At 39.9% G+C, this 27,741-nt stretch overlaps 1 protein-coding gene across 6 annotated transcripts in view; it reads right to left on the bottom strand.

The window, feature by feature from the left end:
• LOC108695735 (microtubule-associated serine/threonine-protein kinase 4-like) overlaps positions 1 to 27,741 on the bottom strand; it is a 360,023-nt gene that overhangs the window by 28,365 nt on the left and 303,917 nt on the right. For all 6 annotated transcript variants that reach the window (XM_041569085.1, XM_041569088.1, XM_041569100.1 and 3 more), the window contains 6 exons: positions 26,933 to 27,065; positions 18,322 to 18,389; positions 16,294 to 16,379; positions 4,552 to 4,760; positions 3,741 to 3,879; positions 1,444 to 1,576 (listed from right to left, as the gene is read on the bottom strand). In XM_041569085.1, coding sequence (XP_041425019.1) covers positions 1,444 to 1,576; positions 3,741 to 3,879; positions 4,552 to 4,760; positions 16,294 to 16,379; positions 18,322 to 18,389; positions 26,933 to 27,065 — 768 coding nt within the window. The remainder of the gene's footprint in view (positions 1 to 1,443; positions 1,577 to 3,740; positions 3,880 to 4,551; positions 4,761 to 16,293; positions 16,380 to 18,321; positions 18,390 to 26,932; positions 27,066 to 27,741) is intronic.

Genomic DNA, 27,741 nt, shown 5'->3' on the forward strand with positions numbered 1-27,741 from the left:
GAATGTGTCTCAGTGGGACACGGGTTTTTTTTACTATTGAGTGTTGTTCTTAGATCTACCAGGCAGCTGTTATCTTGTGTTAGGGAGCTGTTATCTGGTTACCTTCCCTTTGTTCTTTTGTTTGGCTGCTGGGGGGGAAAAGGGAGGGGGTGATATCACTTTGACTTGCAGTACAGCAGTAAAGAGTGATTGAAGTTTATCAGAGCACAAGTCACATGACTAGGGGCAGCTGGGAAATTGACAAAATGTCTAGCCCCATGTCAGATTTCAAAATTGAATATAAAAAAATCTGCTTGCTCTTTTGAGAAATGGATTTCAGTGCAGAATTCTGCTGGAGCAGCACTATTAACTGATTCATTTTGAAAAACATTTTTTTTCCCATGACAGTATCCCTTTAATGCAACCAGTTGGATGCAGCCCTTGAACCATGAACTCTAGTCTTCAGACATTGGGTTCTTTCCCTAAAGGTCTGCTTCAAATGGGTTTAAATCATTTCATGTATTCCAGATGGGAATAGCACCATACTAATATACTATCACCCTACAGAGGCAGGCCAGGATGCTTTGCATGAAATTTACACCCCAAGAGGCAAGGTGAATCTACAGAGTGCAGTGCATTGTAAGAAACTATAGGAATGTTTCTTTAAGCCAAAAATGACGTAGTAGACATTGTATGAATGCTCTGGTGCCATCCCGTCAATTTGCCCAATGGAACACTCCTCCCTTGATTTTCTGTACACCCCCCATATATCAGACAAGCCAAAAATACTGCCTAAGTTTTTTTATGGTTTGGATTGACATAAAATGACTGATGTAGCTTGCCATCATATAATGTACAGCATCACACTGATCAGGAAAGAAGAAGCGCACTTACAGGACAGTTACAACAAAACAGCTAGCCCCCTCTTTTTCAATTTTAACTCATTAAAACACTGCAAAGATCTGCAAAATATACAACAAGCTTGGAAGAATATACAGTTATATAGGTAGAAGCTAGCCTTGCAGCAAACTTATTTTAGGACCCTCACAGAAAAGATAGGGTTGTTGAAACTCCATCAAAATGTATATTGGTCTGGTCCCCACTGATCTCTCTAATTTCTTGGGCACCCAGAAAACACAGGGTCTGCTACCCCTACTGTTATATACAAAGACAAGAAATCCTCTGAATTCGCCCACGGGTGAGTGCAGAGGATTTCCTGACTTTGTAATTATGCATTTTGTGGTCAGATCCTCATTGCACCCACCTGCATGTGCTTACTGTGACAATCAGCTGTTGAACAAAGGCCTGGTCGTAACTTTTTTTACTAGAGAAGACATGCTAAAAACCAAATATTGATTTTAAGGGAATTGAGCTTTACTCTTGACGATTTAAGATCTTAACAGCTTCGTATACCAAAGAGCAATCTGAAAAGGTATTCATTCGAAAGTGAAGCCACGATCTGACCTGCTTGTCGAGGAATTCTCGGGCATCCTTCTCAATGTGACCCTCATAAAGGTTAGTAGTCATGTTCATAAGGCCCACCTTCGAAAGTCCAAAATCGGTAAGCTTTATATGCCCCATGGATGTAACCAGTAGGCTGTAAATTAAGGTGAAATATATAAGATGGTTGCCATAATCCAGAAATCTCATGTTTACAAGCTTAAAGATTGATTTTCTGTCTAGCGTCGAAAGGCACAGAGGCAGACGCCTAAATACGCTGGCAGATATTAAAATGTCAGTGTAGAACTAAAAAAACAGAAAATACATTGCAGTATTTCCATAAGATGAATCCAGATACATACATAGCAAAGATTCATGTCGGCTTCACGCAGTTCAGGCTGATTAGGCTTGCATTACACAAAGCATAAATGTAGCGGAGAATAAGGAAACAGGAATTATAAATAATGGGCCAGAAATAGACAAGCCTTTTCTTCCCTTCTGCTAATGTGCAGTAAATTGATAAACTGATGGGTTTTGCTTACACGCTAAGCACATTCATCCTTCATTTGAATGGGGAGGGCAAGAAAAGTGCTGCTCAAATACAAATAAAACAAGCATAGCCAAAAGGAAGATGAACAGTCAAACCACCCTGATTTGCCCTTTGGAAACATTTTCACAATGGAAATTTCAGACAAAAATAATATCCTTGATTCTTTTCAAGAGGATGCCTATTTATTAAACATACAGTACATCGCTGGGTATCAAGTGTCATGTCAACTGCAGCACCCATAAGAGCATTCATTTTCTCATCTTGATATCGGCTAACAGTAATTAAGCAATCAGTATATGTCTGTCGTTTGCCCTTTTATTCCGTCCTGCTAAGCTCCCCGTTCACAATGAGACAGCTAAGCCATACTGATAGAATAACTATGTCCTTTCAATTATACTCTTTATAGGTTGGTAAGATATTCCGATGTAGAGGCACAGGGGCTGAGACAACTCATTCTCTCTTTTATTAAGATGGAAATGGCTAAGTTCTCCCTTCCATTGTCTCATGGTTGCCAGCTAAAGCCAAAAATAAAAAAGGGGAACTACAATTTCACCTTTTATGACTGCATGGCATATGCATGGAAAAGCAAAGCAAATCCATCCTTGTGGTGAAGCCCACAAATAGTGATGGGCGAATTTTGCGAAATTAGTGGTGAAGCGAAACTGGACAAATTCGCCCATCACTACCCACAAACAATTTTCTTTACCATTACCTAAAACTCAAGAAGTGGTCTCAAGTAGATGCTACTGTCTTGCAGGCAGGTGGTGCATGTTTCATTACTCTGTGATGGACATAGGTTCTATTATAGAGTAAAGCAGGGATCACCCAGCCTTTTCTACCCAGGAGCCAAATGTAAATTGAGTTGCGAAGCAACACAAGCATCCAAAACATCTGTAATTTGCTATTTAGTAGCCCCTACATGGACTGGCAGCCTACAGGAGGCTCTGTTTGGCAGCACATCGATTTTTTTATGAAAGCAAAACTTGTCTCCAAGCCTTGAATTCAAAAATAAGCACCTGCTTTGAGGCCACTGGGGGCAACATCCAAAGGATTGATAAGCAACATGCTGCCCACTGGTTGGGGATCACTGGGGTAAAATAAAGAAGGATGTATCCCTTGCACCAGAATCAAAGCAGTTCCGTGGGACAGAAAGTGTTGTTGGAACTATAAGTATCAGAGGGTATTGGTAGCTTTAGTGAAACAGCAAGAGGACGGCCAACTAACTGGTATATTTGATGCACTTATGGTATCCCCTCCAGCTGAAGCTACCCAGTGTCCCTAATGGGTATGAAATCATTAGACAGAGAAAAAACTGAGGGTCAACGTTGGTGAACAAGACAAAGAGAGGACACAATATATATTTCATTGTAAAATCCCTTCTCTTCATTTTCACATATTTTACTAAAATAATAATAAAAACGATTAGATTCCACTAAAGATGCACCAAATCCAGGATTCGGTTTGTTATTCTGCCAAGATTCTGTTGTTTTCAGCAGGATTCAGCAAAATCCAAATAATCACGTGACTTTTCGTCATACAAACAAGCCGAAATGTTTACCCGCCAAATATATGCAAATTAGGGTTCGGATACAGTTTGGTACATGGCCAAATCTTTTACAAAGGATTCGGGATTTGGCCAAATCCTAAATTAGTGAATTTGGTACATCCTAAGAACGTACAGAGATGGGATACGTGCAAATTCATCCCCATATCATGCTTCTTATTTTAACTACCCAACATCGGACAATAAATAAATTGGATTTATACATACTTGTCAGGTTTCAAATCCCTGTGCACGATTCCATAGTTATGAAGGTATTCCAGAGCCAACACGGTTTCTGCAAAATACATCCGAGCCATGTCTACCGGCAGTGGGCCGATGTTCTTTAGCAAGGTAGCACAGTCTCCACCTAAAGCAAAAATGGACATGGACGAAGCATTAGTCACCATATTCCCGACATATATCCCATATAAGGCCCACAACAAATATCTTAAAATCTTAGAAAGCTGTGGTATAGAAATCAACCAGAGGCATAATACAAAATTCCTAAACTCCCTATAACGTCCATGAATCCTGTGCATGAACGTTTGGCTTATGCAACCAATCATTTATGTTACTAATGCACCCACAATTTGGCAGCAAGTATATAAAGCTCGCTTAATAAACCATTTTCAGCAGGGTCATGGTGCATATGAAGATTAGTGTAGTTATTAAGAGACTTCATTCTTTATTGCTCTGAGTTCTATTTTAACAGTTTTTTTTTGTCAGTTTTTATTGTCTATTCCATATATAGTATTTGACAAGTACTAAAAGACTACACCAGCCTTATAATGTACAGCTTGTTGAAGATGAGGATAAAATGGTTCTTAATTGCAAAAAAGAAAAGATTTTTTAACAGCACAACCAAGAAAAGGGTTTTCTATGGGAGTCTGTCTACTTTGTCCTTTATAGCAACGAATAGTTTTTGGATTGAAGGAGAGCAAAGTTATGAATTCATTCATTCATTCATTTTAGTGTCAATTGCACAAAGCTCACATAATCTAAGAGAGGAGGCCCATTGAAACATGTCACGATGACTTACCTTCCACATACTCCATGACCATGCATAAGTGGCGCCTTGTCTCAAAAGAACAGTACATACTGACAACAAATGGATTTTCTGCAAACGTTAAAATATCTCGCTCCACAAACGCCTGTTGAATCTGATTTCTGAGGATTAAGTTCTGCTTGTTTATCTTCTTCATGGCAAATCTTTGACGGGTTTCTTTATGACGAACCAAGTAAACAGCCCTAGCGAGGGGGAAAAGATCATGAAATTTTAATGAAGTGCTCAGAACATGACAGCATACTTTTTTTAAACTGCTCTTCTTTTTTTTTCATTATAAAACATTCTTTATTTGAGGGAAGGAAACAAGTACTGATCCTCAAGATGAGCAAGACAGTAGGTGCTGTAGAAACTGGAAACATTAGGGATCTTAAAGGACAAGTAAAGTACTGATTATGTTAAAGTTGTCACAAGTGATATTTAGTGCCAGTCTTAAAGCAGCACACAGAAGGGTCTCCAACAAAAGCATTGTTTGTCTATTTTAGCTTTGGGGTCATAAAGTTGTCACGATGTGGCTCTAAGCGAAGCTTAGGAATTGAGCTTTGGAGATTTGGTACTTTCAGAAGTCTGGTTTGTATTTACATCAGTGTCGGACTGGGATGTCAGGGGTCCACCAGAAAACCTTAGACCACGGGCCCACTAGAAAACCTTAGGCCGTGGGCCCACTTTCCAAACTATTATTCCTCCTCTCCTCACTCAACCTCTTTATTCTCCTAGTTTTTTTATATCTACTTTCTATATTCTTCCATTATTATGCATTTTCCCCCATAAAGAAATAGGGAATGGCCATGATATAGGCTAAACGGTTAGAAGCAAGAGGGCCCACCGGAAGTTTTCCTGGTATCTCGGTGGGCCAATCCAACACTGATTTACATTAGATATGACTGACCTGTTTTCAGCTCATAGTCCAACTCTTAGGAGTGATTGAACATACCATGAGTACCAGAAGTTGTATAAAGTGTAGGCAAACACATAGCATAAATGTATGTGTATGATGAAATATTCATTTATGCTGTGTTATCCTAAGTACAATGATTGCAAATACACTGTACATTAAGATGGCTGTTTACTAAAATCCGAATTTATCTAATTTTTTAAATAGAAAAACCACAATATAATTCCAATACCCAATTTTACCTTATTTATTATTAAAAAAGCTTGATTTAATAAAATCGAGTGAAAATCTGAATCAAGCGATTTTTTGGGGGGTTTTGCCCAAAATGGCCAGATTTTTGGGCTAATTCCAGTGCAGACCACTGAAACGTCAAAATAGGATAAGGACCTCTGCCACTGACTTATACACAACCTCTGCAAGTCTGAGATGGTGGAATTTTGGAATTGGGCTTTTTGCAGCATCAGGCTTTAATAAATCTCAAAAAGTTTGAATTAAAAAATAAAATAAAAAAAAAAACCAGACAAAAAAACCCCAAAAACCCAGAACAAATAAATTCTGAGTTTAGTAAATAACCCCCGTAAGTATTGCATAAGAAAATTGTGAGACTAAAGTGATGAGGGTAATTTTTCCGATGTGTGTAAAGCACACATATGGCCAAATTTGGTTTTAAATTTGAATTACAGCTTTTCTAGTGTCTAATTATACTCTCTGCCATAGCGATGTGACCCCCCCCCCCTCCGCCGGTAAGTTAAATACAGAGCACTCGGGTCTGAAACAACCATGTCTTTATAGCCACCCTAGGCCACCAACTTTAAGAGGTGGGCCCTTGGGTGTCTATATAGGGGGAAAAAAACCAGCAGCCACCTGCCAGACCATTGTGACTTAATCCAGCAGCAGTGCTGAGAGGGTGTACCCTAATCTGAATTTGAATTTGGCTCATCAGGGAGTGGTGGGAGTAAGATTAGCGCCAGTGATGGACAAAAATACAGCCCCGGCATACTGTCTGACTACCTTGGCATATATGGCCAGTTTAGACTAATAAACTTGTGACTGAGGAGTATCTTTCCTGATGGAAATTTTTTGTTGGTCAGCGAAGAAGAACGTCTCTTACATTTGTTTGGGTGTTGGTCTGAACAAACAGAATTATACAAAGACGAATAATACAAAAGGTCGCCTACGGAATAACATGCTGCATGTTGGGATCCCAAAAAGACATTCACAATCACAGGGAGCGACAGTCAGACCCCCACAGTGACTGCGGTTTTTGGATTTATAGACCTTTTAGGCATACTTAGCACATGAAATGACAAATACATAAAAGAAGGCTTAACAGACACCACCATATTTATTCCAGCAATATCAAACAAAAGCCTAAAAGTACGCACACTAAATCTTATCCTGTTCAAGATAACCCTCCAACCCAACCAAACTACTGCTACGGGAGAACAAAGTCATAAAAAGAATGTAAACATTGAGACTGGATAGGCATTAGTGAGTATATTTCTACATAAATCATGATTCTTCAAGAATTTTCCACTTGCAAGTTTATACACAATTATTTTTACAGGAATTCAAGGTGGTTTGTCAAATTAACTTGCATTGTGTAATTCAAATGTAAGCATTTGTATTATATTGTATTTCTGCTAGTCTGTGCACCTTTGCATAAATGTAGTTATATTGATTAAAAACAAAGTATTTAAGTATAAATTTAAGCATAAATTCCAGATTTTACTTCTAAACAATGGATTTAGCTTAATCTGTGTGGACAAACTGAAAGTCAACTTATCACAAATGGCAGCAAACATAATTACATTTAAATTATCTCAGGTATTGAACAAAAATATCTATTAATAGACACCCCCCAGCTTTCCCCACTCACGATCCAGCTCAGTGGGGCTATAATAATAAAATATTGAACCCACAACAAATAAATCACAAAGCAACTAAATAATTCTTTCCTTTGCTTTTATGCCAAATTTCCAACTGAGCTCTCCAAGCAGCTGTTGCTCTGCAAAGCCACAGGAACGAAACCACCAAAGAGGAGAAGTATAGACGAGAGTTGACGGACAGAGAGGCACTAGCTTCAGAAAATGACTTATTTGGCTGATTAAAGCAAGACATGAAATGAAAGCCTTGGAAATCATTTCCCTCAACAGCTAAGACAGCAAAAATTATTAACGTCTTGTACAATGTTTAGAAAAAGATGCGGAGGAATTAAAATATCAAATTAAGTTTTATTTATTTTAGACTTTTAGTATTTTCCCATCATTATCCAGCTGGCAAGAAAATCTAAATAATAATTTTAGTTATAAAACCTTTGAAGGTGTTTTTTCAAAATCTCTTACATGATGGAATTCAATAATAATGTCTTCTTAGAATGAGAGATAGAAAAATAATACTAATTAGTAGCATAGTTCATAGTTACTGTCTCTACTATCTTCATCTGACCAGTATACCTCCATCTATAATTCGGTCTACCTTCATCTATCTATAACTCTGTCTACCTCCATCTATCTATAACTCAGTCTACCTCCATCTATCTATAACTCAGTCTACCTCCATCTATCTATAACTCAGTCTACCTCCATCTATCTATAACTCAGTCTACCTCCATCTATCTATAACTCAGTCTACCTCCATCTATCTATAACTCAGTCTACCTCCATCTATCTATAACTCAGTCTACCTCCATCTATCTATAACTCAGTCTACCTCCATCTATCTATAACTCAGTCTACCTCCATCTATCTATAACTCAGTCTACCTCCATCTATCTATAACTCCGTCTACCTCCATCTATCTATAACTCCGTCTACCTCCATCTATCTATAACTCCGTCTACCTCCATCTATCTATAACTCCGTCTACCTCCATCTATCTATAACTCCGTCTACCTCCATCTATCTATAACTCCGTCTACCTCCATCTACCTATAACTCCGTCTACCTCCATCTACCTATAACTCCGTCTACCTCCATCTACCTATAACTCAGTGTACCTCCATCTATCTATAACTCGGTCTACCTCCATCTATCTATAACTCGGTCTACCTCCATCTATCTATAACTCGGTCTACCTCCATCTATCTATAACTCCGTCTACCTCCATCTATCTATAACTCCGTCTACCTCCATCTATCTATAACTCGGTCTACCTCCATCTATCTATAACTCGGTCTACCTCCATCTATCTATAACTCGGTCTACCTCCATCTATCTATAACTCAGTCTACCTCCATCTATCTATAACTCAGTCTACCTCCATCTATCTATAACTCAGTCTACCTCCATCTATCTATAACTCAGTCTACCTCCATCTATCTATAACTCAGTCTACCTCCATCTATCTATAACTCAGTCTACCTCCATCTATCTATAACTCAGTCTACCTCCATCTATCTATAACTCAGTCTACCTCCATCTATCTATAACTCAGTCTACCTCCATCTATCTATAACTCAGTCTACCTCCATCTATCTATAACTCAGTCTACCTCCATCTATCTATAACTCCGTCTACCTCCATCTATCTATAACTCCGTCTACCTCCATCTACCTATAACTCCGTCTACCTCCATCTACCTATAACTCCGTCTACCTCCATCTATCTATAACTCCGTCTACCTCCATCTATCTATAACTCCGTCTACCTCCATCTATCTATAACTCCGTCTACCTCCATCTATCTATAACTCCGTCTACCTCCATCTATCTATAACTCCGTCTACCTCCATCTATCTATAACTCCGTCTACCTCCATCTATCTATAACTCCGTCTACCTCCATCTATCTATAACTCGGTCTACCTCCATCTATCTATAACTCGGTCTACCTCCATCTATCTATAACTCGGTCTACCTCCATCTATCTATAACTCGGTCTACCTCCATCTATCTATAACTCAGTCTACCTCCATCTATCTATAACTCGGTTTACCTCCATCTATCTATAACTCGGTCTACCTCCATCTATCTATAACTCGGTCTACCTCCATCTATCTATAACTCGGTCTACCTCCATCTATCTATAACTCGGTCTACCTCCATCTATCTATAACTCGGTCTACCTCCATCTATCTATAACTCGGTCTACCTCCATCTATCTATAACTCAGTCTACCTCCATCTATCTATAACTCAGTCTACCTCCATCTATCTATAACTCCGTCTACCTCCATCTACCTATAACTCCGTCTACCTCCATCTACCTATAACTCCGTCTACCTCCATCTACCTATAACTCAGTCTACCTCCATCTACCTATAACTCAGTCTACCTCCATCTATCTATAACTCTACCTCCATCTACCTATAACTCAGTCTACCTCCATCTACCTATAACTCAGTCTACCTCCATCTATCTATAACTCAGTGTACCTCCATCTATCTATAACTCAGTCTACCTCCATCTATCTATAACTCAGTCTACCTCCATCTATCTATAACTCAGTGTACCTCCATCTATCTATAACTCAGTGTACCTCCATCTATCTATAACTCAGTCTACCTCCATCTATCTATAACTCAGTCTACCTCCATCTATCTATAACTCGGTCTACCTTCATCTATCTATAACTCAGTCTACCTCCATCTATCTATAACTCAGTCTACCTCCATCTATCTATAACTCAGTCTACCTCCATCTATCTATAACTCAGTCTACCTCCATCTATCTATAACTCAGTCTACCTCCATCTATCTATAACTCAAGTCTACCTCCATCTATCTATAACTCAGTCTACCTCCATCTGGGAGGAGATGGAAGATTCATTCAAGCAACCTCTAACTTTTTCATTTTGAGGTGGAAGATTCACTCTTTAAAGCAAACGAGACACACATATCTAAAAAGGCTTTGTAAGATGCCACCAAAATCTGATTCACTCTTATGAGATCCCTTAATGACTACAGTAACTGTATATTAATTGGCCTTCTCCTCTAGTGATTGTCACCAGTCTATAACCAATGTCTGTTTCAGACTTATACACATTAACAATGGCTTTTTCTTTATCATGTCACTGTGGCCGTTTCTACAACAGCTTTGAGGATATAATTCCAACTAATGACACTGACATTCACAGCTGTTAGTTACATTCAAAGCTAGAGCTTTGGAATTCATACTTTCCATCATGGTGTTCTCTCAATCCCATTGCCTTTTAACGATAGCTTAGAGGCAAAGGAAAGGTTAAATAACTTAGGGGTGCTAAATGTTAAGCACTCACAAGTGATTATAATCTATTACCTGATGCCCCAGGCTGGTGCTCCTGTTAGCAGAAACAGTGTCGGACTGGGATGCCAGGGGCCCACCAGAAAACCTTAGACCATGGGCCGACTTTCCAAGCTATTATACCTCCTCTCCTCATCCAACCTCTTTCTTCTCCTAGTCTTTTATATTTATTTATATATTATTACATTATTAAGCAATTTTTCCCATAAAGAAAAAGGGAATGACCACGAAATAGGCCAAAAGGTTAAAAGCAAGAGGCCCACTGAAGCCTGGGCCCACCGGGAGTTTTCCTGGATCCGGTGGGCCAGTCCGACACTGAGCAGAAACCTGAACTGGCCTGGGCTACTTCTGAGTGAGCGCCATGGAGTAATTGTCTTTGTAATTATTCATTCTTCACATCGGGTGCATATGCTCAATAGAATGAAACTGTAAGCTGGCTTTTTTTCTCTGCACACGCCAGCCCAGGGCTGTTGAAGAGCGAAGAAACAGAAGAAGACAATTGCTCCATTGTGCTCATTTAGAAGTACCACAGGTTTGTGCACCATCATGGGGTAACAGGTAAGTGAATGGAGGGATGCCTAATGTAGATCACCTTTTCTTCTGCTTTAAAACGTGATTCTTTAGAGAGGCTTATCCTTGTATTTTTCAAATCCTCACACTGTAATAAAATTTAAATAAAAATTCCTAAAGGCTGGAAACATTCATTTTATTTTTGACATAAAAGAAGGGCGTAATTTTGTATGGCTGTTCCTTGAAGCCAGTGAATCCCCAGATCCTGGTTTAAATCTCATGCTGTAAGTGGGAGAGAACATTAGGATTAAACACAGTTCAAGCTGATGCCAAGATAGCACTGTTACAAAGTACAGGCTTGATAAAAGCGAGCAGTCAGGTATCTTTCACATTCCTTATAAAGGTCAACCCTGATCTGGATATTAAATGTTCTGAGACAAAACGCGTGGGAATGAGATGCAAAACTAAACCATCGTTTGGAATCGGCACTATACTTCGCATTGTTCTGCTCAAATGCCTGTGAAAACACATTGTAGCAGTGACATTCTGCAGAATGGAAAGCAGCTTTGAGGACAACAGCACTCTGGGAAAAAAAAGCCCTCTCTCATCCAAGCATCCGTTGCTCACAATTAAAAAATGTAGAAAGCGGCGCCAGCTTAATTTAGTTAAAAATCATGAGAGGAACGCATCCTGTGGGACCCGCACATGTGACAAGCCTGCGAGCAATATTTTCACGGATTACCTCAACTAAATTCGGAAAATGAATTGCAATTTTTCTCCCATTTGCATACAAAATTGCACGCTTAATGGATGTTGATTCCGAAGAGAAAAGAATGCATGAATCATGACAATTATTTTGCATATGCCCTCAAAATATCATTAACCCATTGGATGCAGGTACTAGAAGTATTTGAATTTATTTCTTATGAAGAATACACACACAGCATATAAAGTTTTACATTGACCATGGCTAGCTGATGCTCCCCCTGACATGTAGCACAAAGCAATTGTAAGCTTGTTACTCAGACCAAAGATTAACATATTACGCTGCTTAAGGAACAAAGCTGGCCTGAGCCACCAGATCCCTGCAGTTGCTGCTGCTTAAAGAGGTTGATAATTAAAGTGATCCCTACAGCTAGAGTTTCGCCATTGCTTAGCCTCATTCTACTGACTCCCAGGCCACCTCCCAATCGGGATAACTGAGAATATACAACTACAAGTGATTTCCCTTTTAAAGATGGCTGCAGGATAACAACCTTACTACCTGCAGGACAATCTGACATTTTTTTTTTAATTTAGCCCCCTGCATTGCAGGTAGAACTACAGCCAGCCTCTGTGATCCAAAACGTACCATGAATAAAGCACTATCTGTCTGCACTGACCACAACCAAGTTGCATCTAGATCAGGGGTCCACAACCTTTTTTACCAGTGAGCCCCATCAGTGGCATAACTAGAGAGGAAGCAGACCCTGTGGGATATGTTTTCTCTATGGCTAATATGAAAACCCTGCCCAGCCGCTCTCTTACCAGCAAGGAAGGGGGGCGCAAGTCGTGGCGGGAGTGGGCAGAGTCATGGCAGGGAGTGGGCGGAGCAGAGGTGGGACATGGGCGGGACAGTAAGTGGGCGGGAGGATGGGGATCAGTACGCGCCAGGCCCCTCTGAAGATTTTTGTTGCAGGGTGGCCCGATGCACTCGATCAAATCTAAATATAAAAGACAGTTTGGGAGCAATACAAGCATGAAAGTTCCGAGGGGGGCCCAGTGAAGGCTGTAATTGGTGATTTGGTAGGCCCTATGTGGACTGGTAGATTACAGGTGGGTCTGTTTAGTTGTACACATGGTCTTTAAACAGTAACGTAATTAGAGGGGGGCGGGCCCTGGCGTGGGACGTGCAGCCGGGCCCCCGCCCCCCTCCTACATCATTTTGCCGCCAGAGTCAGTGGCACGCGAACTGCCTGGGGGCCCTGAGGGGGTGCGGGCCCTGGCTCAATCGCACCCCCTGCTCCCCCGGTAGTTACGTCACTGTCTTTAAAGGAGAATTCAACCCTTTAAAAACAACCCCGTATTCAACCCTTTAAAAACAACCCCGTACTCTCACCCCATGTAGACCCCCCTCCCTCCAGCCTAACTGCTCCCCCCCGGGGAAATGCCCCTAAGTTTCTACTTACCCCTCGGCACAGATTCAGGCATCGGAGTTCACCACAGCCATCTTCTGGGTCTTCGTGTCTTCTTCTGGCGATTCAGCAATTTCCGTTCATTTCGGTGCATGCGCAGTTCTCACAAGCGGTAAATTGCTCCAACTTCGCATGCGGCGCTTCACTGGTCTCCGTCTCAGCTTATCAAAGACCCGGAAGATGGCTGCGTGCAACTCCAATGCCTTAATCTGTGCCAAGGGGTAAGTAAAAAGCTAGGGGCATTTTCCCGGGGTGGCAGTTAGGCTGGGGGGGAGGGAGAGGGGTGTACGTGGGTGGGGTGGTAGGGTTTTTTTGTTAAAGGGTTGAATTCGCCTTTAAGCCTCCAAAACTTTTCTCCAAGTCGAAATATCCAAAAAATAATCACCTGCTTTGAGACCATTGGGAGCAACATCAAAGTGCTTGGTGATGCAACATGTAGCTCATGGGCCACTGGTTGGGGTTCACTGTTTGAAATGGAGAACAGACTACAATACCCCGAATTTCAAAAGTACCTAATCACTCTGGCTGAAAGCAAGAATCTGAGCTTTAAGGTAAGGCCAGGGCATTATAAATGCCACAAAAAACCCCAAACATATGATGGTGTTTCATGTTCATTTTTCTTATTTCTGATTGCTATTGCTTCAATCAATTTTAGGAAATTTGCATACTTTTTTGGGGGTGGGTGGGTTTGTAGGATGTATAAATCTGATGCAGAATCAAAAGTCAAGTGTGAAAGAGAAGTACAACAAATACCAAACAAAAAGCATAAATCAAATACTCCAGATCCCCTTTTTCTCAGTAAAATTAGCCATTTTCTGTACATTTTCAAACACACATTTTCTCTGAAAAGATGAGGCATGTGATATTATGGGTTGTGTATTGATGAAAACAGCTTTTTCCGTTTGGACAGGCCTTTACACTGGTTCATTAGCGCTGAACAAGCACTGCACGATTCTTGGCAGCAGAACGAGTAAAACGATGCCACTGTACCTGGCATTATGCAGCAATTATTCATCATCAGGTTTGAACAATAATCCATTAATTCTAGACTGTGAATCCAGTTTCTACCAACTCACACACACGCCTACAAAATCATGCGGCTCATAAAGGCTGTAACCACACCTGAGTGCCCTTATGTGCTCAGAGTTTATAAAATATAAATATTGCTTAATTACTTAAATACATAGAACAAGACAAATGAACTGCTTTTTTATGCACCGCAACAGTTGGAACGGGCAGAGGGCAAGGGATCTACTCAGCAATGGGATGCTCAGATCTTACAGTTGTCCAGACTTCTTTGTTACTTCTGCAATCTTTGATTTGTTGTAATAATGTACACCATAACACTTCAGTCTGGTTACATTACACTTCCAATATTTCCAATCTGCCCAGGAGCATCTGGCTACTTCAGCAGAACAGCCTGGAACGATATCCCTGAGCTTTAGATGCTTTAGATGATGAATTATAATGACGATGCAAAAAAAACATGAAATGTGTCAAATTTAAGTCAAGTTTCAAGAGAATAAATCTATATGGCACCCATGAAAATGAAGGCTACTATCTATGCAAACCATTTGGGCTTTAAACATATCCAATATAATGCCAGCAGGGGCTGAAATTGGATCTAAAAGTTCAAAATTATTTATTAATTTTCCACCTAATTTTATTGATATCATGGCAATTTTTTTCAACCGTAGTGGCATCACATTTTTGGAAGGATGTGCGCTTCTTTCACAGACTCCTGATAAATATGGACAGAAGATAAAATGATTGATATGCTAAGATGCCAGCATAATACATTGTTTTTGATGCAATCTCTTCTCTTCTGTGTTACAAAGGGATGACCATGGCTGGGACTAACTCGTCTATTACAGATTATAAATTAACTGAAATACCATAATGCTTTCAATGTAAATTATATCCTTACAAAGTTTCTGACATCAGAACTCAACGTTTATTAATTAAAGAACCACCCCTTTTAATAAACACACAGCTGCTTCATGATCTGTTCATCGATGCTCAATATACGAATGACATATAAGTTGCTACGCTTACACAAAAAATAGAAACCACCCAGATGTGAACATATTATAATGAACAGTTTCATAGGCTGTGTCACCTATAAACCAGCAGAGACTGCTTACTAAACAAAAGCAATGTACAATTATGCAGCAATATAAAAATGGAAAGTCAATCTTGATGTCAAAGCTTTCATTTCATTACAAACATATCAAAGGAGAAATATTACAAAATACATTTCACATCTAATTCTGTACTTGTAGACTAAAGTTTAGAGTGATTAGGGGTGAAAACGTTTAAGGGAGGACAAGAAGAGAGTGGAGTACTTATAGAATTCTGAATGCTGAATAATGAAAATGCTGCCAAAACCTTTCAAGAAATAATAAAAGGAATCCTATAGGGTATTTACTTGGCCACGTATTGGCCCAAGGAGGTTAAATAATTTAAAAACACCAAATGGCTACAGCAATTTTACTTATGAGAAGAACATGTTGAGGGTATTGGGAGAGGTGGACATAAAAAGCACAGGTTCCTAATCTGGATTAGCGCTTTCGGCCCTTCCCTTTTGCTACATAAAGGACAAGTGGCTTCCCCAGGAGCCAGAGACCACAGGACCTCTGTGATGCATGTACATTAGGAATAAATGAAGGGGGAAGAGCCTAAATTCCACAAATCATGAAATCAATCAACTTCTATAATTCATGGATTTTTTTTTTGAAGGGGACATTTTTTTCCTTGTTAGATTGTAAAGCTTCTTCAATTCATTATAACAAGTGGCCTTCCATTTGAGGGAGTAGTAGGGTGGATTTAAGGACTTGCTTTTGAAATAGTTTAAAGTAACACAAATACAAAGACAAAAACAGCACAAAGGCAACCATCACCTGGCACTCCAATAACTTACCCATATGCTCCATTGCTGATCAATTTCATGGTTTCAAAATCACTTTCACAAGGTTTTCTTCTAATTTTCAGTGACTTGTTTGAGCTCTACATGGAAAAAGAAAGAATATTTGAGTGTGTCCGAAAGAGCGTAAGAGAGTGAAAGTGATTTGGTAGAGTTTACACTTGCATATGGTTTTCAGTGTTTTTAATGTTCACTTACGTTTACATGTGGAGAAAGGATTAATGCAATTTAAACAATGTAAGCCCACCACCAAATGTAAAATTGGGCAGAACCATTTTGCTACAGTTTGCTAGAGGCTACATACATTGTAGGGCAGTAGCAACTGTTGAAGGGGAAATGCACAAAGATGTTTGTGAGTTTAGAAGCTTTTAGAGCGCTGAGTGTCAACAGTCTTGAGTTGTGCCACCTGCTCCCTCAGCAAGCCTCCGCTTGGACAGTTAATGCTGGGGTTGGTAGAAGTTACAGGGTGATAAACTTATTATTTGGGTACAGTTAGAAAGCCTGGTGTGTGAAAGAGGAAGAGGCGGATCTCACGTTTCTAAATATGTGAGATCCGCCTCTTCCTCTTTCACACACCAGGCTTTGTAACTGTTCCCAAATAATTAGTTTATCACCCTGCAACTTCTACCAACCCCAGCATTAACTGGCAGACTGTGCAATGATGATGATGTGAGGAGTGACAGTTTGCCATCTACTTGGCCCAGGGTTGACTGGGTGAATAATTGATAAAGGGTACTGGGGATTCCCATGTTGACTTCGTACTATGTCTAATGAATGAGCTTTAAATGGGATCTAGAAAATGGTGGCAGAGACATAACTGTTGGTACCAGGGCCCCCAATCCATCCACACCCATACAACCATTGTAACCCACACTAATGGGGGCTCTGCCCTATTAGGCCTTGGAGTTACATAGTGAGTACACCGCCAGACAAATGGACAGCATAAGCAAACTTTGGTACCTTAATACCCCCTAGTCAAACGTTTTTTCTTTGTGTGGACTTAACAAACGGGAGGGGGGGTGAGGGGTTTGCGCGGACTAGGTTTCCTTCCCCTTTAAAGCCTTATATATAATACACAAGAGCCATACATATCCTGTAAATTCTATCCATATAGAGTGTTGGTGGTGGTGCTTAGTGATGTGGTTTATGTCACATAACGCACCGAAACCTGTGTATTACAAATTATTGCAAGTTAGTCAATTATGAGACGAAGACCCTAAGTTTTAGATGCAGAAACTTTACCAGGATTATGGTATACCTGCATCACTGGATTAAACAAACAAATGTAAATGGAATGTTTTTTTAATGCTTTAGGAAAAGCAAAAGCATCAAGAGTTTAACAGAAAGGCTAGCAGTGAGATTGGTAGGAAGAAAAATTCCACATTCAGGTTAGCGTTGTTAACGGAAACTTTAAGTAGTACATGGAGGTCAATCGAGCGTGAAAATAAAAGCACTCGGGCATACAGAAACTGAATATAAAGGAAGCGATTGCTAAGAAGGGTCAAACATCCAGCAAATTGTTTTTAAATAAAAAAAGAAGGCGAAGAAGCAGGAGGATGTTGGCTCCTTGGTAAACTTGTTGATGGAAACAGGGAGGAGGCTGAAGGTTTCAACTGCTTATATTATTCTGCTTACTAGATGAACCAGTTAATTGAACAAATTAAAGTTTCAGTATTAGTGACTGATTGACTCAAGTGAAAAAAGCAATATATAATGTAGGCAAACTAATTGTACATGGCCTGATGTTATTCACACAGGGGATTGGTTAAACATTGTAAACAAATAGTGTTGATAAATAGAATGTCTTCTATCTATTCTTAGTGGTGTAGCTCAGGGGTCTATCCATGGTCTTTGAATTTTCATTGTCAGTACTGTGTCATTGTTTGTCGATGATACTAACCAACTTACAACGATACAAAGCACCTGCCCCCCCCCCATAGGCTCACAATGACAAGAGAGGCTAGACATAAATTATTAATAGTCACCATTAATGCACTCAAATCTTACTGCGATCCTGAAACTTACACTGATGGATTCATCTGTCTCTGGAGTTTCAGCCGTTCCACTGTCATAATTTGATAGCAGTGCAATTTCTTAAAAATAAAAAAAAAAAAACAAGAAAATGTGAATTCAGGGGATAACTAAAAATTCAAAATTATGAGAAACATGAGAATTCCAAAGCTCGGTTATAATAAGGGCTTGTTAGCACAATCTACTTATTTGTTCATATTCTGAGATTTCTTGATTTTTTACAAATAGAGCTACTTATTTGCAGTAGGAGCATTTATGTTTTTGTTTTAAGCTTTAGAATTTTACAGTAGCTCAACATTTAGATCATCTTTGTGAGTCTAAATGTAGTAATTGCATTAACAGGCCATGATGGCACAATCCGCAAAAGGAATCTCATATCGTGAAAACATCGTCATAGAGGTCAATGGTCAATATAAGACGAAAAATATACAATTCAAAGTTACAATAAAAGCCAGATGACACATTAAGGGGATTATTTATTAAGGATCGAGTTGTGTTTCCCAAGAGTTTTCAGGGTTATTTTTTTGGTCAAAAATCACATTTTGAGACTTTTTCTATGGGGCACATTTACTTAGCTCGAGCAAAGGAATAGAAGAAAAAATACTTTGAATTTCGAATGTTTTTTTCGGCTACTTCGACTTTGAATCAAACGATCCAAACTAAAAATCGTTCGACCATTCGATAGTCGAAGTACTGTCTCTTTAAAAAAAACTTCGACCACCTACTTCGCCACCTAAAACCTACTGAACATCAATGTTAGCCTATTGGGAAGGTCCCCATAACATTCCTTCCTTACAATTTTCTGATCGAAGGAAAATCGTTCGATCGATGGATTAAAATCCTTCGAATCGTTAAATTCGAAGGATTTTTTCCTTCGTTCGATCGTAGGAAATGCGGTAAATCCTTCGACTTCGATATTCGATTTTACTTTGACGTTCGAATATCGAGGGTTAATTAACCCTCGATATTCGACCCTAAGTAAATGTGCCCCTTAATGTATTATACCCCGACCCTGGAAATAGCTTGAATCCGTGAAATCACCATCTCGAACCTGTCGTTATCATTTAAGAGTCAATGGCAGAGGTCCCTTGAACCACTTGAAGATGTTAATAGCCTTCATGATGTTCATGTTTTTTTTTCGGGGGGTTTTGCCAGAAAACCTAAACAATTTGAGCGATTAAAGGTTTTTTTCGCAGGAAACTCGCCGGAGTTTTTGGGATGCTATCCCCCGAACTTGCTGAATCAAGTTTTTTTCCATTTGAGTTTTTTCTTAAATTAGAAACCATTAAAGTTCATTCCAGGTATAAAAAAATTCAACCTTTTATAAATAACGCCCCAAGAGAGAGTTACACCATTCAGCCTCAATTCTTGAAGTTCCAACTCTCCAGGAACACAGTAAGGCGTTAGCTCACGGAGGATACTGGGAGGTAGTGAGAAGGAACAGCTAGACTGGACTAGATACTGCCCACAAAGAAACAGGTCTGTTGTTTTTCATTCCAGCCTGAAAAATGCAGCTCTTTATGAATTGAATTTATGCATCAGAAGAGAAACACTGAATGAAAAAAAATAAGGGGAACAGCAACATCTGCACTTCAGACGAGCTAATGAGCGTTTAATGCGGCTCTGAAATTGATTGCAATAACTACTCAAGGCATGTGATGATACAAAAAATTGAACAAAGGATTACAGAAGAGACAGTCTGGTACTACATTTAAAGTAGTAGTTCAATGTATTTGGATCAATGCTTTATCAACATTTATGCACTTACATCGTACATGGGGTTCAAAAGGCCATATCCCCTTGAGTGTCTGTGCGTCTATGGCCAGTTTAAATTGGTTTGAGGTCTGGACGTTGACTAGTCCATTCCAACACATTTAAAGCTTTCCCCTGTTTCACCACTGGAGTGTTTCTTTAGCAGTATGCTTCGGGTCATTGTCCTGCTGGAAGGTGAACCTCCATCCCTGTCTCAAATCACAGGCAGACTGACACAGGTTTTGCTCATGAATATCCCTGTATTTGGTACCATCCATCTTTCCCTCGACTCGGACTAGTTTCCCAGTCCCTACTGCTGAAAAACATCCCCAAAGTATGATGCTGCCACCACCATGTTTCACTGTGGCGATGGTGTTCTTGGGGTTATGGGATGGTTGGGTTTGGGCCAGACATTGCATTTTCCTTGGTGGCCCAAAAGTTCAATTTTAGTCTCGTCTGACCAGAGCACCTTCCTCCATACATTTGGGGAGTCGCCCACATGCCTTTTGGCGAACTCAAAACGTGCCTTCTTATTTTTAACTTTAAGTAATGGCTTTTTAAGGTAATTGGTTGCACCAGGTTTTTTTAGGGGCTTCATGGCAAAGGGGGTGAATACATTTGCACATGCCAATTTTCAGTTTTTTTATTTTTTTTTAATTCTTTTTTTATATATATTTTTCTCATTTTACTTCACCAACTTAAGACTATTTTGTGCAGATCCATCACATAAAATACGATTAAGAAACATTTAAAGGACAGGTTGGAATGTTACAAAATAGGTAAAAAGCCAAGGGGATGAATACTTTTTCAAGGCAGTATAAATGGAGGAGGAAGAGACTACCTACCGCTTATAATGAACATTGAAACATGATTTCATTCATTTACTTTGTGTAGTTGGCTTGATTAAGGGCCCGGGTGGCACGAAACGTTGCCCTGTTTGAAATGTTTTGACACAATAAATTGCACATTTGTGCAAATCTACGGTGTGCTGCTGATAACTGCTTTGACTGGATAACTTGACCCTGAAGCAGGCGTGGGTCCTTCAGTACAGCACCTGGTACCGCAAAGGTATGTGTACAAGGTTTTAAGCTCTCCACCTCTGTCACTGCATACAATGTGAGGAGTGGCCTCTTTTAATCATCAGTAATCAAAGTTAGACGTATTCACCCCAAAATAGATGTGGTTTTCCAAATTTCAACTGAATAAATTGTTTAACCCTCCCTCACACCTAAATAGATGTGGTTCTCCTAGTGGCAGCAGCTGAGGGCACTTTACTGTTGTAATATGACATAATTGAAGACAATAAAGTCAACAGTTTGCAGTCATACGAGCAATTACGCATATTAACAAACATTGTGTCTGGAAGATAACAGCAATAGTGAAGAAGAACTTGTCTGAAACTGAACACTTCGGCTTGTTCCTAGAGGAATGTCAACATACTGTAGAGTATTTAGAATGAATTTAAGAAGCCTATGGACTGAGCAAAAAACTTTCTGTTCCTAAGTACAGATTGTAAATGAATACAGGTGTATAAAAAAACTACACACACATATATATATATATATATATATATATATATATATATATATATATATATATATATATATATATATATATATATATATATATATATATATAATGTGACATCATGAATGATTGTCTCCCCACCCAAAGTATTGATGGCATGACCATAATACTGCTAATTTTGGCACACTGCTTGCCAGTTATCTTGGACCAGTCCCCTTTTTCCTCTCTAACCATATTAATGCCGCTGCTAAAACCTGATGCTTTTTCCTATGTAATATTGCCGAGATAAGCCCCTCTCTTTCACAAGTAACAGCTAAAACACTAAGGGGATGGATCTTCGCCGTGTAAATATGCTAGCATAAGTTGCCATTGTCTAAGATTAAACCGCTAAGTGTATCTATGCGCCTGTTGGCTTTTTTTTTTTTTTTTTTTAAAAAAACGTGGTGCGAAAACGTAGCGAAGGTCCGCATGTGTGTCCATGCTCTATCTAATCCATGCCCTTAACTTATACCGTTTATACTGTTGCAATCTCCTACTAAGCCAGTCTGCCACCTTCTCCCATGCAATCGATAACGAACTGCTAGAATCCTCCCTCTTAAAGGAGAAGGAAACCTAGTCGGCGCAAAAACCCTCCCCCCTCCCCTGTGTTGCCCCCCTCCCTCCTCCCCCTTGGCCTACCTGTCCCGCTGGGCAAATGCCCCTAACTTGTTACTCGCCCCTCTGCGCAGGTCCAGTCCACGGAGTTCACAGACGCCATCTTCTTCCACGCGATCTTCTTCCTGCTTTGAACGGCGTTTTGGCGCATGCGCAGTAGGAGCATTTCGCCGGTACGAAAGTACGAAATTGGAAAGTTTTCCAATTTCACTTCGTGACTTTTGGCGCATGCGCTGTAGATCGTATCGGCGAATTGCTCCTACTGCGCAAAGCAGGAAGAAGATCACTTGGAAGAAGATGGCGTCGGTGAACTACGTAGACTGGACCTGCGCAGAAGGGTAAGTAACAAGTTAGGGGCACTTGCCCAGCGGGACGGGTAGCCCAGGGGGGAGGGTGGGCAACACACGGGAGGGGGGGAGGGTTTTTGCGCCGACTAGATTTCCTTCTCCTTTAAGCTGGCTATAGACGCAAAGATCAGATCATACGAATCCTCAATCCGTACGATTTTCGGACCGTGTGTGGAGAGTCCCGACATTTTTCGTCCCGCGGAGATTGGTCGTTTGGTCGACAGGCTAAAATATTTCTGTCGGCTGCCGATAATATCTCTGCATGTATTGCCGATCTGACGATTTTCAGTGGGAGACCAGCTTTGTCGGACATAAATTTCGTACGATTGCTGTCAGGGGCAGAACATGGGCTGATCTGTTCGAGGTTTCGAACGATCGGATCTTTGGGAACCATGAACTGGCAAAAATTTTCTACAACACCCAACCCAAGGGTTTACATTTCCTTTAATATCATCATCCACCGTAAACACACAATAATATTAATTACAAAAATTAGGCAGTGATTGCACTGGATTATCTGGGTCTGTGTAGTTATCTAGACTAGTTATGGATAACATCAAGCTATCCTATATTCCAATTCTGGGCCAATATCAGACAAAAAAAATTGCACGCCATATATATATTGCAGTGCTAGGCCAATAATAGACAAGAAAAACAATTATATATATCACATTTTACACTATATCACAAAAAAAAGCCATAGAAACCAGTAAATACATTTTCAATGCCCCTTATTAAATACGAGGTCTTCGAGGAAGAAAATCCTTGCTGTGTAAATTGTATTTTCTATATTCATTTACAGTCTGTACTTATGAACAGAATGTTATTTGCACAGTACATATGGCTTCCTAAATCAATTCTAAATATCTTACAATATGTTGACATTCCTCTAGGAACGAGCACCAATATAATTCCATTTCAAACGAGATCTTCTCCCCTATTGCTGTTATCTTGCAGACACATAATATTTGCAAACAGTGGGTATTAATGGAATGAATCCCAGAGTCAGCACTTAAAGCAGGAAGCCCAGGAACCATTTGGAAATGCCTGAAGAGGTTTTTAAAACTCATTTGAACACCATTAAACATCTGCCTATTTTATATCATTGATTTAATCCATTTCTGAAGACTAGCGATTCAGAAAAAAAAAAAAAAAAAAAAAACGAGGTAAAGATGGCAATTTAAGCACCACAGGGGAACCTTCCTCAGGGGAACTCTTTGGAAATTCATCCTGTGCAATCTCAGACTGATAAATCTACTGATGTGCAGCTATCAAAGCTGGATACATTCAGCTCCTATTACCATCTAGGAATTCATGCATCACTTCTTCACCAACACTGCATATGCTAGAAGTGGGTTCAAATGCTGAGAAACAAACAAAGGAAAGCTTTCCATCGTCTTTCTGCATAAATGCCAATATCACAGCCTTTAAGGAAACCTACAGAAATAACTCTCAAATCCATTGTTACTGTATAACCCTGTACAGATTAGTATCCTGTACAATTATAGCTCAACGGTTGCCATTTGGTAATTCCTCTGGTGAGGTATAAGCACCTACTTCCACCTATTTTGGAGTCAGGAAGGAATTTTTCCCCCTCTGAGGCAAATTGGAGAGGCTTCAAATTGGTTTTATTTTGCCTTCCTCTGGATCAACTGGCAGTTAGGCAGGTTATATATAGACTTTTTTCAACTTAACTTACTATGTTTCCAGGATGGTAAAGAGCTGAAAGTGGGGTTGAAACCATTATTGGTTTAAAGGAGAAGGAAAGTCCTTAGGCACCCCCTAGTGAATGTATTTACTTACCTGAAACCCTGAGCCAGTGCTCCTAACAGCAGAAAACTGCACCGGCCCGGGTTTATTCTAGTGAGCATCACAGACCGATCCTCTTCCAGCTTCTTCTCAAACTTAAAAAAGTCGGCTATTTTGTTCTACTGCGCAGGCATCTGCCCCGGGAAATTTGAAGAAAGAAGAATCCGGAAGAGAAGCGCTCGGTGGTGCTCACTGGTATAACCCCGGCCCGGTGCAGTTTTCTGCTGATAGGAACACTAGCCCAGGGTTTCAGGTAAGTAAATTCAATCACTTGGGATGCCTAACATTTGGCACCCCCAAGTGGTAAACGACTTTCCTTCTACTTTAAAGGTGACCACCTGCTGAAACACCATGTTTATGGCCTTTATCAGGAGGGCAAAATTAGGCTTCTGAATTTGGTTTGCTGTTCAACTGCCTTAAATGAGAACTAAACCGGGAAAAAAAAAACAAATATGGCTAGACATAGTGAACTTATTGCATCAGCCTACAGGTTCAGCATCTCTATATCAGTATATCAGGCTTTAAAAGTGCATAGAAGCTCTCGATCTTAGAATGTGTTAGGAGCATCAGCAACACTGCACATGCGCAATGCATTCTGGGCAGCTGTCGAAAAGCTTTGCTTAGGGGTCGTTGCAAATCATCAAGCAAAACATGAGGTTTCCCCTTCATATAAGCTGATGCTACAGGGCTGATTATTCAATTCCGATTCAAATTGCACTGGGTTTCTGTGCTGTCATGGAATGTGAACCTGAATTAATTACCAATTAGCCTTGTATTATGACTTCTATTTTCTATATACACAGTATATTGTGAGTGAGGTCCCTAAAGCTGGCCATAGATGCAAAGATCCGATCGTACGAATCATCGTACGACCCGCCACTAACCATTCAGATCAAAGTCTTACCAGTCAGATTAGTTAAAGAATAGATCAGCAATGTTCTGCCCCTGACAGCAATCGTACGATATCTATGTCCAACCAAAGCTGGTGACAGTCTCCCACTGAAAATCGTACGATCGGCAATACACGCAGAGATATTATCGGCAGCCGACAGAAATTTTCTAACCTGTCCGATCGACCAAACGACCAATCTCCGCCAGACGAAAAATGTCGGGACTCTCCACACACGTTCCGAAAATCGTACGAATCCTCGATTTGTACGATCAGATCTTTGCGTCTATGGCCAGCTTAAGCTCAGTAAGTGACAGAGCATGTGCAGTGAATCAGCAGAAAAAAAGATGGGGAGCTACTGGGACATCTTTGGAGACAGAGATTTTTACTGCTAAAGGGCTGTGGTTGCCTTGGGCTGGTACAGAAGTCCAAAACATAATGTACAACATTTCTAGACTACTTCTTTGTTTAGCTTTAATCTATCTCGTATATCCCACATACAATTTTAACAGGCAGATGTTATCTGGAAATACTTCCAATTCAAGAACATTGGAATAAAGGATAATTTTTACTGTCTGAATCAGTGTACAGGAGGCAACTTTATGTACAACCAGCTAATATTGTAAGATCTTAGTTTTGTAAGACATGACTAGAGATCTGATAGCGGTTACATTTAACGTCCATAGTGATCTGACGTGTGAAGGTGCTTGAAGTTAGGGGAGTCACAAACACTAGTCATTATATGCAGCGGAATAATAGCAGCAATAGATCTTGCACCTTGCGCAATTACAACTGGATGGGCAACACCAAAGAATGGATTCCAAGTCCCAAAACAGATTAGCTGTCAAATTGGTCTAAACGACCAATATCAGCAGCATTATCTGCCCGTGTATGGCCTCCTTTAGGCATTGCTTGGTAGTAGTTTTGAAGTTCCATGTTTTGGGCCATAATTGAAAAATATGCAAGTGTGGTTTCCCCTGCAAATAATAAAGAGTTAATTAGGTGTGCGCTTCCTCTAAAAGACAGACAAGCACTCCGGTCTCCTTCTCTTTCCCACCTGCATAAAGTTGCAATCGCTCTTCAGAGATATAAAGAGAACTTTATGCTGGTGGGAGAGAGAAGGAGACCGAAGTGCTTGTCTGTCTTTTAGAGGAAGCGCACACCTAATTAACTCTTTATTATATGTAGGGGAAACCACACTTGCATATGTTTAAATTATGGCCCAAAACATGGAACTTCAAAACTACTACCAAGCAATGCCTAAAGGTGGCCATACACGGGCAGATAATGCTGCCGATATTAGTCATTTAGACCAATTTGACAGCTAATCTGCCCTTGTATGGAGGCTTCCGACGGGTCTTTCCGATCGATTTCTGGACATGATATAGATCGGGAACTTCGGATTTTTCTCCTGACCGACCCGTCGGAGCCCATTGCGCTCATCGTAATCTGATCGTTCAGCCATAGGGCCGAACGTTCAGATTACCCCCAATATAGCCCTGCTGTTAGTGGCATATCCGGGAAAAGATCCGCTCGTTTGGCGAAATTCGAGTGCATGGCCACCTTTAGTATATGTAAGAGAAGAGAATTGTCATTTATAAACACACATCATCAACCATAGACTCACCTTCCAGGGGATCTTTGTTTAGGCCCAGCTGACTAATAATATACCTCGGGATGTCCGTTTTAATGCCCTGTCCCTCTTTAGCATGGCCTTCTGCTGCTTCTAGCAGGTAGTAAAATTCTTCAGGATCAAATTCCTACCATGAATTAAAGAGATGTATGTTACTTAAAAGTCTAAACTGCATTCTCTGCATAAATGCTTCAATAAAACATATTGGGATAATGTTAAATTAGCAATTGGGACAGGAATTCTCAGGACGTTGGTTTTCTGGATAACGGATCTTTACGTAATTTGGAACTTCATCCCTTAAATCTACTAGACAATCATGTAAACATTAAATAAACCCAATAGGCTGGTTTTGCTTCCCATACGGATTAATTATATTTTAATATGGATCAAGTACAATGTATTGTCTTGTTATTACAGAGAAATTTTTTTTTAAAAAATTTGAATAAAATGGAGTCTATTAGAGACGGCCGTTAACAGGTTTCAAGATAACTGGTGGTGTTAGTTCCATCTAGCCAGAATGGAGGGGTGAATTTGTCTTCTTCAAATAGAATAAGCAGGTTTGTCCAGTTCAGAATTGTCCTTCTCTGCCATTAAAGAGTGCCAAGATAATCAATAATTTCCATAATATTATGTGTACACAATATGCAAATATATAATAAATATATAATAAATATATAATAAATATATATATATATATATATATATATATATATATATATATATATATTTATATAAGCAAATTGAGTTTTTATGTCTAACTGCTCCTTTATGACCATGGAACCTGGCTCTCTAAAACCAAAGAG

The sequence above is a fragment of the Xenopus laevis genome, chromosome 1L (genome assembly GCF_017654675.1).
Source record: "Xenopus laevis strain J_2021 chromosome 1L, Xenopus_laevis_v10.1, whole genome shotgun sequence".
NCBI classification, from domain to species: Eukaryota; Metazoa; Chordata; class Amphibia; order Anura; family Pipidae; genus Xenopus; species Xenopus laevis.